Here is a 12,713-nt window from a genome sequence, read left to right as displayed (position 1 = left end):
AAGTAGTTTAATTTGCTATGGATTTCACAACAGCCTACCAACTATTTCCTAACCTCCAGTGTACTGTCTTCTTTGTAGCCACCTCTGTCTCGTTGAATCAGAATTAAAGACATGGAATTTTTTTCTGATTCTGCTAATAATCCTGAGTATACATGGGTGATGATCTATATAAGCACAGATAGTATCTTTTATTCTTTGTAAATGGTTCTGTAATATTTCTGCACTCATTTCTCACCATTTCTAAGGAGAGGTGATTGACACCCAGGATTTAGACAACTTTCTAGCAAGTGAGGGAAATGAGCTCACAAAAGAAGAAATGAAAGAGTTGATTCCTCACTTGACATATAACGGTAAGTGTTCTTTTAAAGTAATTCTGTTGTCTTCCATGAAGAAAAAAAAAAAAAAAGGAAGTTCCTGTACTCAGAAGGGGGAAAAAAAGTAGAAAATTCATAAAACCGCTAATGGAGATCAAACAAGAATTAGTTATGTGAGGCTGAATGAATTAATGAAAATTGTGGATTTCTATGTCTTTTATTTAAAATATTGTTGGTTCTGGGCCGGCGCCACCGCTCACTAGGCTAATCCTCCACCTACCTTGCGGCGCCGGCACACCGGGTTCTAGTCCCGGTCAGGGCACCAGATTCTGTCCCGGTTGCCCCTCTTCCAGGCCAGCTCTCTGCTGTGGCCCGGGAGTGCAGTGGAGGATGGCCCAAGTGCTTGGGCCCTGCACCCCATGGGAGACCAGGAAAAGTACCTGGCTCCTACCATCGGATCAGTGCGGTGCGCCGGCCACAGCACGCCAGCCGCGGCGGCCATTGGAGGGTGAACCAACGGCAAAAGGAAGACCTTTCTCTCTGTCTCTCTCTCTCACTGTCCACTCTGCCTGTCAAAATAAAAAAAAAAATATATTGTTGGTTCTGTATTTGAATGGTTCATCTTCTAGGGTGCAGGAAAACTTTTTCCTGATATTTTCTATGGTTTAGATTATAATTTGGTAAACAAAGGCATTTACCTCTCCATCCCCATTTAATTTCTCTAAAATTCAAAAACTTTCATGAAGGTATTTGTGGCAATGTGATCGTTTGCATGAGTTCTGTAATAGCATGCTCTCTGCATAACAATGTATAGTTGAAAACACTGGCATATCTGAAAATTATACACAGATTGCCTGACTTTGGGAGTTCCCAGCCTTACAGTGAGTAAATGCAATGGCTATCTTTTAGTAGGCCCTTATGGGATGCTGGCATCATGGCAGCAGTCTAACCTGCTGTGCCACAGTGCCTGTCCCAGATTCTGCATTTCTAGTAAGCTACCAAGTGATTCCAGTGATGCTGGTCCACAGGCCATAATTTGTGTATCAAGGACCTAAAAGATGAAGAGTTGATACTTTGATTTTGCCTGGATTTCCATTTTGTAAATCACAAATACAACCAATGTGTCTGAGGACACAATACTATCCCACAGAAGAAGGAAAAACATGACAATGATTGGAACTAAAAAAATAAAATGCACCTTGGGGAGATACACAGGAGGAGAGGGAGAGTTTGGGTTGATTGGTTGGTTTGTTTATTGTGTTTACTGAGACTTTTATTTGTTTATTGAGTCTAGTTACATGAGTTACTCACTGAGTCATGTTATACAACTACTTTTTATTTCTACTACTTTCTTTTAAATTCTGATACCAAAAAAATAAAATTATGTAAGTGCTTTGGAGGGGAGGGCAGCATTTCTTATTACAATACTTCAGTGAAGTTGCAGATAGTTTCTGAAGAGTTCTGCTCTTGAATTTATGAGATTGTGGGTTGATTTATTCAACCAATAATTATTTATTGGTTGCTCTATCAGTCAGCCATATGTTACTACAACTGCATACCTAAGACAAGATACTTATGAAGGATGAATGTTTATTTTGGTTCATGGTTTTAAAGATTCACAATACAAGATCATATTCTTGTCTGGTTTCTGATGAAGCTCCTGGCTCCTGGCTTCAGATTAGCTCAGCTCTGGCCATTGTGGCCATCTGCCTCTCCCTCGCCCTTCCTCTCCCTCCCTCTCTCTCTCTCTCACTCTCTCTCTCTTCCTCCCTAACTCTGCCTTTCAAATAAAATAAATCTTTAAGAGAGAAAGAGAGAGAGATCTGTTGTGCAGCATGAATTTTATAGTTGCTTAAAAAAAAATTACTGTATACTTGAAAATTGCTGGGGCAGGCATTGTGGTATAGCCGGTAAAGCTGCCACCTGCGATGCCAGATCCTATATGTGCACCAGTTCCAGTCCCAGCTGCTCCACTTCTGATCCAGCTCTCTGCTAAGGTGCCTGGAAAAGCATAGGAGGATGGCGCAAGAGCTAGGGTCCCTGCAGCAGTTTGGGAGACCCAGATGAAGCTCCTGCCTCCTGGCTTCCCTCTGGCACAGCCCTGGCCATTGTGGCCATCTGGGGAGTGAACCAGTGGATGGAAGACCTCTCTCTCTGTGTATCTCCTTCACTCTCTGTAACTCTACCTTTCAAATTGTGGGGGCTCTAGGCTCCCAGGACCTGCGAGACTCTTCTCTGGAAAACATAGGACACGGACAACTCTTAGAGAGACTGCCAAAACTTTATTTCTCAGCATGCCTATTATGGTGCAAAACAGCATAGCCAGCAGATTAAGAAAACAAGCAAGGTCCAAGGCCTACATGCCTACTAGTAGGGTTTTTTTCTAGGGGATTTATCAGTCGAGGCCCAGCCGCCTCGTCTTGCTGCTGCAGAGGTAAACATCCTTGACGACTCTCGGGCTCGGGGCCTCATGCCAAGTCCTTCACTGGGCCTTCTCCTGTGTGAGCAGTCAGTCCCTTGACGTAATCTGCACAAATAAGTAAAATCTTTTTTAAAAAAATACTCTCTCTTGGGGCCGGCACTGTGGCATAGCAGGTTAACGCCTTGGCCTGAAGTGCTGACATCCCATATGGGCGCTGGTTCGAGACCCGGCTGCTCCACTTCCCATCCAGCTCTCTGCTGTGGCCTGGGAAGGCAGTAGAAGATGGCCCAAGTCCTTGGACCCCTGCACCCGTGTGGGAGACCCAAAAGAAGCTCCTGGCTCCTGGCTCCTGGCTTCAGATCAGCGCAGCTCCAGCCATTACGGCCATCTGGGGAGTGAACCATCGGGTGGAAGACCTCTCTCTCTCCCTCTCTCTCTCTCTCTCTCTGCCTCTCCTCTCTCTGTGTAACTCTGGCTTTCAAATAAATAAACAAATAAAAATAGTCTCTCTCTTTAAAAAAAAAAAAAGAAAAATTGCTAATAGATTATAGGTGTCCTCAGCACAAAAAATTAACTATGTAAGTATGTGAGGTATTGCACATGTAATTAGCTTCATTTGGTATTCCATAATATACATCATGTTGTACACCATAATTTTTGTCAATTTAAAAACAAATAATTTCTAAAATGTAATGCATACTCTATGTACAATTTTATCTGTCAAACAAACAAATGGAGAAATAAATAAGTTTTTAGATTTCTCATTAACTTCTGTATTTTTTTAAAGATTTTATTTATTTATTTGAGAGGTAGAGTTACAGAGAGAGGGAGAGACAAAGAGAAAGTTCTTCTGTCCACTGGTTCACTCCCCAAATGGCCACAGCTGGCAGAGCTGGGCTGATCCAAAGCCAGGAACCAGGAGCTTTTTCCAAATCTCACATGCAGGTACAGAAGCCCAAGGACTTGGGCCATCCTCCACTGCTTTCCCAGGCCATAGCAGAGAGCTGGAGCAGTCAGGACACGAACCGCTGCCTATATGGGATGCTGGTGCAGTGCTGTAGGCGGAGGCTTAGCCTACTACGCCACAGCACTGGCCCCTCTTGTTAACTTCTAAGGTACCAACTACTCTCTTCCTGCTTTTCTGGTCCTGTTCTGCACATCTCTGTCAATGTCCTTCAGTACTCACTGGCACCCTTTTGCTCTCTTCCTTAGGTCAGATGCCCAAAACAGCATAAAGTCTTTAAAGGAAGGGAACCTCTTTCTGTGCTAGGCTGTGTGTGAAATGCTAAGGACACAAAAAATGAATGAGTCAAACCCATGTCCTCAAAGAGCTTATAGTCAAATAGAGAATTTAGGCACATTAACAAATTAATGTTGAAATACAGTGAATGTACGCAAAGGTGCTAAGGGAACATTTGGTCACCCTGGGCTTCCTAGAGAAGACCTGGGGCTGAACAAATGTGGACAGATCCTTCTGGTGAGAGAAGCATGCTCTATCCTCAGTGGTGACAAGCACACCACTGCCAGTGTGTTGGCTCAAAAATACTTTTCAAAACAGAAAACACAGCAAGATTCCTCCCACATCACCACCAGTTCCGGCTCTGAATATTTCCCAACATATTTCTCTTTGTCTCTTCCCTTTTTTTAATGTTGTCAATGTGAATTTGGCAAAGATGCTGCTCAAGTGGAGACGTGGTTCTGTTTGTGATGTCCTTTTCCTGTCTGTGATCTAAGGAACGTGGACATCCCCTGAAGCACAGAGAAGGAGTGCTGTTGTACATATACACAGATATATGTGTGTCTATACTTTACATACACACACACATACAAAAATTTTATTTATTTATTTAAAAGGCAGAGTGACAAAAAGAGGAAGACACAAAGAGAGATCCTCCATCCATTGGTTCACTTCCCAGATGGCCACAACAGCTGAGGCTGGTTTAGGCCAAAGCCAGGAGCCCAGAATCCCATCAGAGTCTCCTACATGGACAGCAGGGGCCATCTCCTGCTGTTTTCCTAGTGCATTAGCAGGGAGCTGGATGAGAAGTGTAGCAGCCAGGACTCCAGCCAGTGCTCATATGGGACACCGGCATCACAGATCGTGGCTTAGGCTGCTATACTATGACCTCAGCCACAAGGAAGCACATTTAAAAAGTAGAGATTTTTGTCTACCTGAGAAAATCCATTCTTTTTTTGTATTATATTCATCTGAGAGAAAAATGAATGCAAATTCCAAAGCAAACCAGTGTTTCCTATTCTTCTAAAACTCATGGAAGCAATTCAGCATAGTAGGTTATTTCAATATAACATTTTGACATTTAATTATATTTCAATATTTATCGATAAATAATATGTGTTGATAAAATATTTTAATATTTATTAATAAAGTAATTTTCATCCATTTTTATGTTTATGATTTGACTCCCATTCCAGGAAATGGAAAGGTTACTGTGCAGTCAATAAAGGAGGGCCTGAAGAAGATTAAATGTGAGTGAAAACTTGTTATAAATTTGGTAATCTGACATTGCGTATTTATTTTGTTTTTCTCTTGATTACAAAAGTAATATGTGGGTATTATAGAAAACTGCTATGTTTAGAAAATAAAACAATAATAAAGAAAAGTTTTAATAATTCTTAATTATATCCCCTAATGATAATCTGTAACTTTATCACCATAATTTTTTTCTATGCATACACAATTTTTCCTTTGACTTTTAAATTTTTCACTTAGTTACTTTCACTTATTTAAAAGTCAGAAGGTCAAAAAGGGAGAGAGAAAGAGACAGAAATAGATATATACAAAGAGAGAGCTCTTCATCTGCTTGTTCACTTCCCAAATACCCAGAGCAGCCAGACTGGGCAAGGCCATCACTAAGAACCCAAAACTTAATCTGGGTCTCCCATGTGGATAGCAGGGACCTAGGTATTTGAGCCATCACCTGCTGCCTCCTAGGGTGTGCATTAGCAGGAAGCTAAAATCAAAAGGGGGGCCAGTGCCGCGGCTCACTAGGCCTGCGGCGCCGGCACACCAGGTTCTAGTCCCGGTCGGGGCGCCGGATTCTGTCCTGGTTGCTCCTCTTCCAGTCCAGCTCTCTGCTGTGGCCCGGGAAGGCAGTGGAAGATGGCCCAAGTGCTTGGGCCCTGCACCCGCATGGGAGACCAGGAGGAAGCACCTGGCTCCTGCCTTCGGATCAGTACGGCGCGCCAGCCGCAGCAGACATTTGGGGGGTGAACCAACAGAAGGAAGACCTTTCTCTCTGTCTCTCTCTCTCTCACTGTCTAACTCTGCCTGTCAAAAAAAAGGGGGGGGGGGGGGAGCTGATACTCAAAACTAGGCAGTCCATTATGGTAAGACACCAAAGCAATATCTTTTCCACTATGCAAATGCCCATTTCATGTATTTGATATTCAACTCTGGCTTCCAAAATTTACACTTACATTTTCATACTAATGTTAAATTCCTCACTACATATAAATATCTCTAATGACCTACCTCTGAAATTTAATAGATGACCTCAGTACTTTTTGTTTACAGCCCCCTTAACACATTTAATTATTTCTGAATAAGTTCCCCATTGCCAAAATGCTATGTTCTATGATTACATAGAAAAGAATGAATGGAAGGTTTGAACATTAGGCTGTGAAAAATTTTTTTTATTTGACAGAGTTATAGACAGGGAGAGAGACAGAGAGAAAGGTCTTCCTTCTGTTGGTTCACTCCCCAAATGGCTGCTACAGCAGGCCTGCGCCGATCCAAAGCCAGGAGCCAGGTGCTTCTTCCTGGTTTCCCATGTGGGTGCAAGGGCCCAAGCACTTGGGCCATCCTCCACTGCCCTCCCGGGCCACAGCAGAGAGCTTGACTGGAAGAGGATCAACTGGGACTAGAACCCGGCACCCATATGGGATGCCGGCGCCGCAGGCGGAGGATTAACCAAGTGAGCCACGGCACCAGCCCCTATGCTGTGAAATTGATTGGTAGAGACAAAGGTGAAATTTTTCCTCTTCCCTCTTCCCACCCCCACAACCTCAGTCTTGTACTTCAGTCTTAAGCAATACTAATTTACTATCTGCACCTGCATTTCCCAAGAAGTGTGATTTTTAAAAGTGGTATATGTATATAAGCCCAGTTGCATTTCTAAAAGGATTTAAGAATAATTTGAGATCTTAAGCAAGTATCCACAAAGTGAACTTTAATAAGAGGAGATAAATTTGAATTCTAGGAACCCACACTTAATGTTTCCAAGTGAGTCTTGCTGTATTTTATTATTTGTAAAAAAAGAAAAAAGAAAAAAATAATAATACTTGTTTGAATAAGAACAGTCTATCCCAACTATTGCTGCTAATGTTGCTGGTGGCAGAAAACTTTCAGGAGTGTTCGCTTGGCAGCTTTAAGCCCAGCGTTTGAATCATGCTGCTGAATTTAGAAGTAGTGCTACATGATCAGGTATAATCTGTATTCATCAATACGTATAAGGCACTGCTTAAAAACGTTCAGCAATAAACAAGAAATAAGCAAAGTTCCTTCTCTTGCTGAGGCTTCATTTTTCAGTGCATAGTAGGTGCTTAATAAATACTGACCGATAGAGATTCCAGTCTACTGTAGTCAGATAATTAAAGAGTTGCTAATTCAAACAGTTGTATTAGGGTCATTTTAAAAAAGATTTATTCATTTATTCATTTAAAAGGCAGAGTTAGAGAAAGGCAGAGGCAGAGGCAGAAAGAGAAAGAGAGATCTTCCATCTGCTGATTCACTTCCCAAATGGCTACAATGGCCGGAATTGGGCCAATCCAAAGCCAGGAGCCAGGAATTTCTTCTGGGTCTCTCACATGGGTGCAGGGCCCCACACACTTGGGCCATCTTCTGCTGCCTCCCCAGGCCATAACAGAGAGCTGAACTGGAAGAGGAGCAGCTGGGTCTCAAACTGACGCCCATATGGGATGCTAGCACAGCTGGTGGTGGCTTTACCCTCTATGCAGTGGGTTAAGTTGCTGCCTGCAACGCCATCATCCTATGTGGGCACCAGTTTGAGTCTCAGCGGCTCCACTTTGATACAGCTCTGTGCTAATGCACCTGGGAAAGCAGCGGAAGATGGCTCAAATGCATGGGCCCCTGTACCCACGTGGGAGACTTGGAAGAATCTCTGGGCTCCTGGCTTTGGCCTGGCCTAGCCCCAGCCATTGCGGCCATTTGGGGAGTGAACCAGCAGATGAAAGATCTCTCTCTCCCTCTCTCCCTCTCTCCCTCTCTCCCTCTCTCCCTCTCTCCCTCTCTCCCTCTCTCCCTCTCTTCCTCTCTCCCTCTCTCCCTATGTAACTCTGCCTTTCAAATAATAAAATGAATCTTAAAAAAAAAAAAAAAAAACACTATTAAGGGCCCCAGTACCTACCTAGCTTAGCTCTGATTGGCTAAAGGCACTCCTAACTACTGTGCTACAAGATTCACAAAGCTAGGTGAGACATGTCAGATCAGGAATACATTGGTTTCTGCTTAAAGAAGATAAATTTTAATTTTTTAAAAATATTTTCCCCACTAATACTAAAGACTACAAGCTTAACAGAATTTGACTTTTTGTCCCTGTTTAAGGCCTAAGCAATTAATGAAATGGTCCTTAATCACCATTTAGTTAAGGCATCTGGGCAAAATGTTTTACTTGAATAACTTTCAGCTCACTAATGACAATAAATTGATACAAGACTTAGATTAAGAAAAACAAACTTTCCCCTTCCCAAATCCCAACAGCATCAAAATTTTCTGACTCTGGTATTCACGCCCTCACATATCCCAAGGCACCTCACTAAGCACAGGAAACATGCTGTGAGGGTAGAAAGAGCCTGTGGGTCATTCTCTCCCTGGGAATGAGCCTAAGCAATGAATGAGGTCACAGTTGTATGACGGAACAAACCCTTTATTGGATTCTGGATCTGATTGAAGCCCGGAAGTAGAAGCACAGCTGAAAAGTAGGTGAATATCAGGATTTTGTAGGATTCTTATGCGGAGTCCTTTTTAAAAAATTATCATCTTTTATGAGAGACTGAGGGTTTTTTTTTTTAAATAATGATTATTTCAAACCACGAGGATGATTCCACAGCACCTTTCAAGTGCCTAAACTGTTGAGCCTCTCTGGAGTTCCCAGCTCTTTGGTAGGTGTTCAGATTTTGAGCATGTATATCTGAGTTGTTTACAAACAACTGCTTTCCAGGTTGCAAGGTGAACATCTGAGAAAATGGAATGAATTCTAACCAAATGTGCAGGGAATTTTTTTCTTCATGGCTTAACAGTATTTACTGTCCATTATTCCTAAGTTAGCCATCCAGTTTTCTTGTCAGTGAACCACCTATTAACCTCTACATTTGAAAGGAAATTGGAAAGAGAAAACCAACAAACAAAGCAGGGAGACCTTCCCACCAAGCTTCTGGTCCAGAGACCTGTTAGTTCTCAAGCCCACAGAAGACGGAAGGGAGCACTAGGGCGAGCTCTAGCAGTTGGGGTCCACTCCCCGGTTTGGAGTAGCAAGACAGCGTGCATCCCACCTGACCCTGCTTCTAGGAGACCAGCAGGTTCACTACAACTGACACAGCGAGTGTCTGCATGGGTGTCCCAGAAAGAAACTGGGAGAACTGACTTACCACCAGGCAGATATCTCAGATATAAACAACAAGGCAACTATTTTAGAATTTCTGTAACATTTTATTCTCTGTCTATTATGACATGCAAATATTGTTCCGTCTATATCTAGGATGCCTTATCTCTATCACATGGCCCTATTTTTATTATTTAAGGCCTACAATTTGACATACATATCCATTGTAAAATAATCACTACAGTCAAGTTAATTAATATATTCTTCACCTCATAGTTAGCATTTGTGGAAAAGGTTCAGTGAGAACACTTAGGCTGTACTCCCTTAGCAAATTTCATATACAGTTAGGTTACCTGCAGTCCCCATGCTGTATGTTAGACCTTCAGAATTCACTAGTCTTCCATAACTGAAACTGTAGCCTTTGACCAGAATCTCCCCAAATTGCCCTCCTCCCAGCCCATGGTAACTATCATACCACTCTCTGCTTCTGAGTTTGACTATTTGTTTAAGATTTATTTATTTATTTGTAAGGCAGAATAATAGAGAGAGAGAGAGAATCTTCCAACTGCCAGTTCACTTCCTAAATGTTCCAACAGCTAGGGATGGGCCAGGTTTATCAGGAGCCCAAAACTCCATCTGTTACCGGAGAAATGGCAGGGTTCTTGTCTTCGCGCAAGAAAGAATTCAGGCGTGAGACAGAGTAGTGGAAAGTAAAAGTAGCAAAGTTTATTAGGGCAGGGACATCTGTAAGGACGGATGGGCACCTCTCCAGACAGGACCTGAGAGAGAGTGCTCAGTTGCATGGACTGGGGGAAGAGTGCAGTTACATGGTTGAGTGGAGATATTACACCTGGCCAGGCAGGCGGGCGACAGCAGAGAGGCCGAGGGCTGAGCGTGCAGTCCGGTTGAGGTGGTGGTGGTGGGGTGGGGGGGTTAAGGAGATGGGTCTCTGTCTTCACACATCTCCTCCTGAAACAAAGGATTTTATGCCTGTAAATATTAAGAAGCTCCTATCCGAGTTTTCCCTTGAAGGCATCAGACAGGAGGAAACCTAGCTGGCGCCATCCTGGGTTCAGAGGAAGGGTGAGCAGGACCCCCTAGAGAATGGGGATCCGAGCAGGGTGTTTGAAATGCAGATACTGGGCTGCATCTGGGAGATTGTGGAAGATTTGTCAGGCAGAAGGGGCGGGGCTCCCACCTGGCAGGTCATCAGGTAGAAGGGGGCAGGGCAGGATGCGAATGCAGGGCTGCCCCTGAAACGTTTTCGGGATGACTTTGAGATGTAGATACATATGCTGGACATAGATGTCTTCTCTTTAGGCCTGTCACACACACATAAGCTCATATCTAACTTCCTACCTAACACATCCAGGCCTCCCGTAGGGGTAGCTGGGACCCAAGGCCCTGGGTCCTTACCTGCTGCCTTCCTAGGCACATTAGAAGGGCACTGAGTAGGAAAGGGAGGAGCCAGGACTCAAATCAGTACCCTGACAAGAGATTCAGTCATCTCAAACAGCAGCCTAACCCTCTGCACAACACCACCTTCCCCTGAGTTTGACTCTAAGATTCCGCATCCAAGTGAGAACATCCAGTGTCTGTGTTTGTGTGACTGGCTCATTCCACTTAGCACTATTTGAAAGGGAGCAATGGCAAGAAATTTTGCTTAGAGATATGTGAACAATAAAGGTACCCTTCCACATGGCCTCCACCTTTGCATATAACTAACTTGAATTGCATGTATTACCATTCCTTGAGGTCCCAGGCTTTTCAAACTTCAGGTCTTGAGCTGGGAAAGTTGAGAAAGAACATAAGGGCTGTAGAGTGGAGGCTTCCGGGAAGGGTGAAGAGGAGGAAAACATTTTTTTAAAAGTAAAGGAATCAATTTGTGAGTTGATCTTTAATGATATCTTCTGAATTCCAGACAGAGTCACTGACCACATGGAAATTTCGGAACTTAAATCAAAATTCAAGCTGAATCCTCTAACAAAAGTACCTCTCTCCCCCAGCAAGAGGTAGGTAATAAATTTATTAATGCATTATGATGAAGAGTTATTAAGGTTATGAACATATTTAATACCTACGAAGGCTATGAAGAGACAAGTTAGAATGTTCTTCAAATGTCTGTTCTGAAGATATTCTGAATTGAGATAGATTTGTTATTAAAACAAGGATAAATTTTGAAAATATATTTTCTTTTTTTAACTTTAAATTAATTTATTGAGAGAGAGAGAGAGAGAGAGAATGAATGAATCTCCTGCTAGTTCACTCTTCCTGTATCTGCAATAGCCACAACCAGACCAAAACTAAAGCCAGAAGCTGGGAACTCAAGCCAGGTCTTGCATAAGGAGGGCAGAAACGCAATCACTTGAGCCATCCCTGCTGCCTCCCGGGGTCTGCATTACCAGGAAGCTGGAGTCAGCAGCCAAAGCCAAGAATCAAACCCAGGACTCTGATATGGGACTCTGGTGTCAACTGGCATTATAAGCACAAGGCCAAATACTTGCCCCAAGATCAGCCTTTTGACTGGAGAAACAGTTCTTCCTGTTCTCCCAAACGAGAGGCTGTTTTTGTGTTAGGGTGCGGAATATCCTTTAATACTCAAGGAGTTACCAGTTGTATAGATTTTGAGTGCCAATTTAAAGGAGAATAAGATCATAAGGAAGATCTAAGCCCCTAAGCAAGTCGAAATACAAAGAATAGTTAAATACGTTAAATATGACCAATCAAGTGAAATCTGGTAAGTCAACCATGACCAACCATGGGCTAAAATTGGGGAGGGAAATTTGCCTGTGTCATTAGCAATGGTTTTTTCTCAGCAAAAACCACTTCCAATAAACCTACTAAGGACGGAAAGTGAGGGCCCACAAGTGTCTCCTCCCCCACAATTGTCCATTTCCCTTTCCAGTTTGAAGGTACTTTTCCTAGTGAACTTGGGTATGCCACAGCTAAAGAAATATATTACAGACTTTTTAATTTTTTTTTAAGATTTATTTATTGATTTGAAAGTCAGAGTTACACAAAGAGAGAAGGAGAGGAAGAGAAAGAGAGGTCTTCCATCCACTGGGTCACTCCCCTATTGGCCACAAAGGCCGGAGATGCACTGATCTGAAGCCAGGAGCCAGGAGCTTCTTCCAGGTCTTCCACGAGGGTACGGGGCCAAGGATCTAGGCCATCTTCTACTGCTTTCCCAGGCCATAGCAGAGAACTAGATTGGAAGTGAAGCTGTTGGGACTCGAACCGGTGCCCATATGGGATGCCAGCACTGCATGCAGCGACTTTACCTGCTATACCACAGCACCGGCCCCTACAGACTTTTCCTAAGAAAGAAATGGACAAGATGATCTTATAACAATCAAACCCTTGATGTCACATTTCCCTACCCTGTAGACTGTAGAA

The 12,713-nt window shown here is 43.1% G+C and overlaps 1 protein-coding gene across 1 annotated transcript in view; it reads left to right on the top strand.

The window, feature by feature from the left end:
• Nucleotides 1-12,713, top strand: part of EFCAB3 (EF-hand calcium binding domain 3) — a 60,559-nt gene that overhangs the window by 15,104 nt on the left and 32,742 nt on the right. Inside the window, exons 10-12 of the mRNA XM_051825081.3 lie at nucleotides 246-350; nucleotides 5,170-5,223; nucleotides 11,239-11,329. Of these exons, the coding sequence (XP_051681041.3) occupies nucleotides 246-350; nucleotides 5,170-5,223; nucleotides 11,239-11,329 (250 nt within the window). The remainder of the gene's footprint in view (nucleotides 1-245; nucleotides 351-5,169; nucleotides 5,224-11,238; nucleotides 11,330-12,713) is intronic.

The sequence above is a fragment of the Oryctolagus cuniculus genome, chromosome 17 (genome assembly GCF_051225735.1).
Source record: "Oryctolagus cuniculus isolate XC-2025 breed Fujian yellow rabbit chromosome 17, ASM5122573v1, whole genome shotgun sequence".
Taxonomy (NCBI): Eukaryota; Metazoa; Chordata; class Mammalia; order Lagomorpha; family Leporidae; genus Oryctolagus; species Oryctolagus cuniculus.
This window is presented reverse-complemented; position numbering and strand designations above follow the sequence as displayed.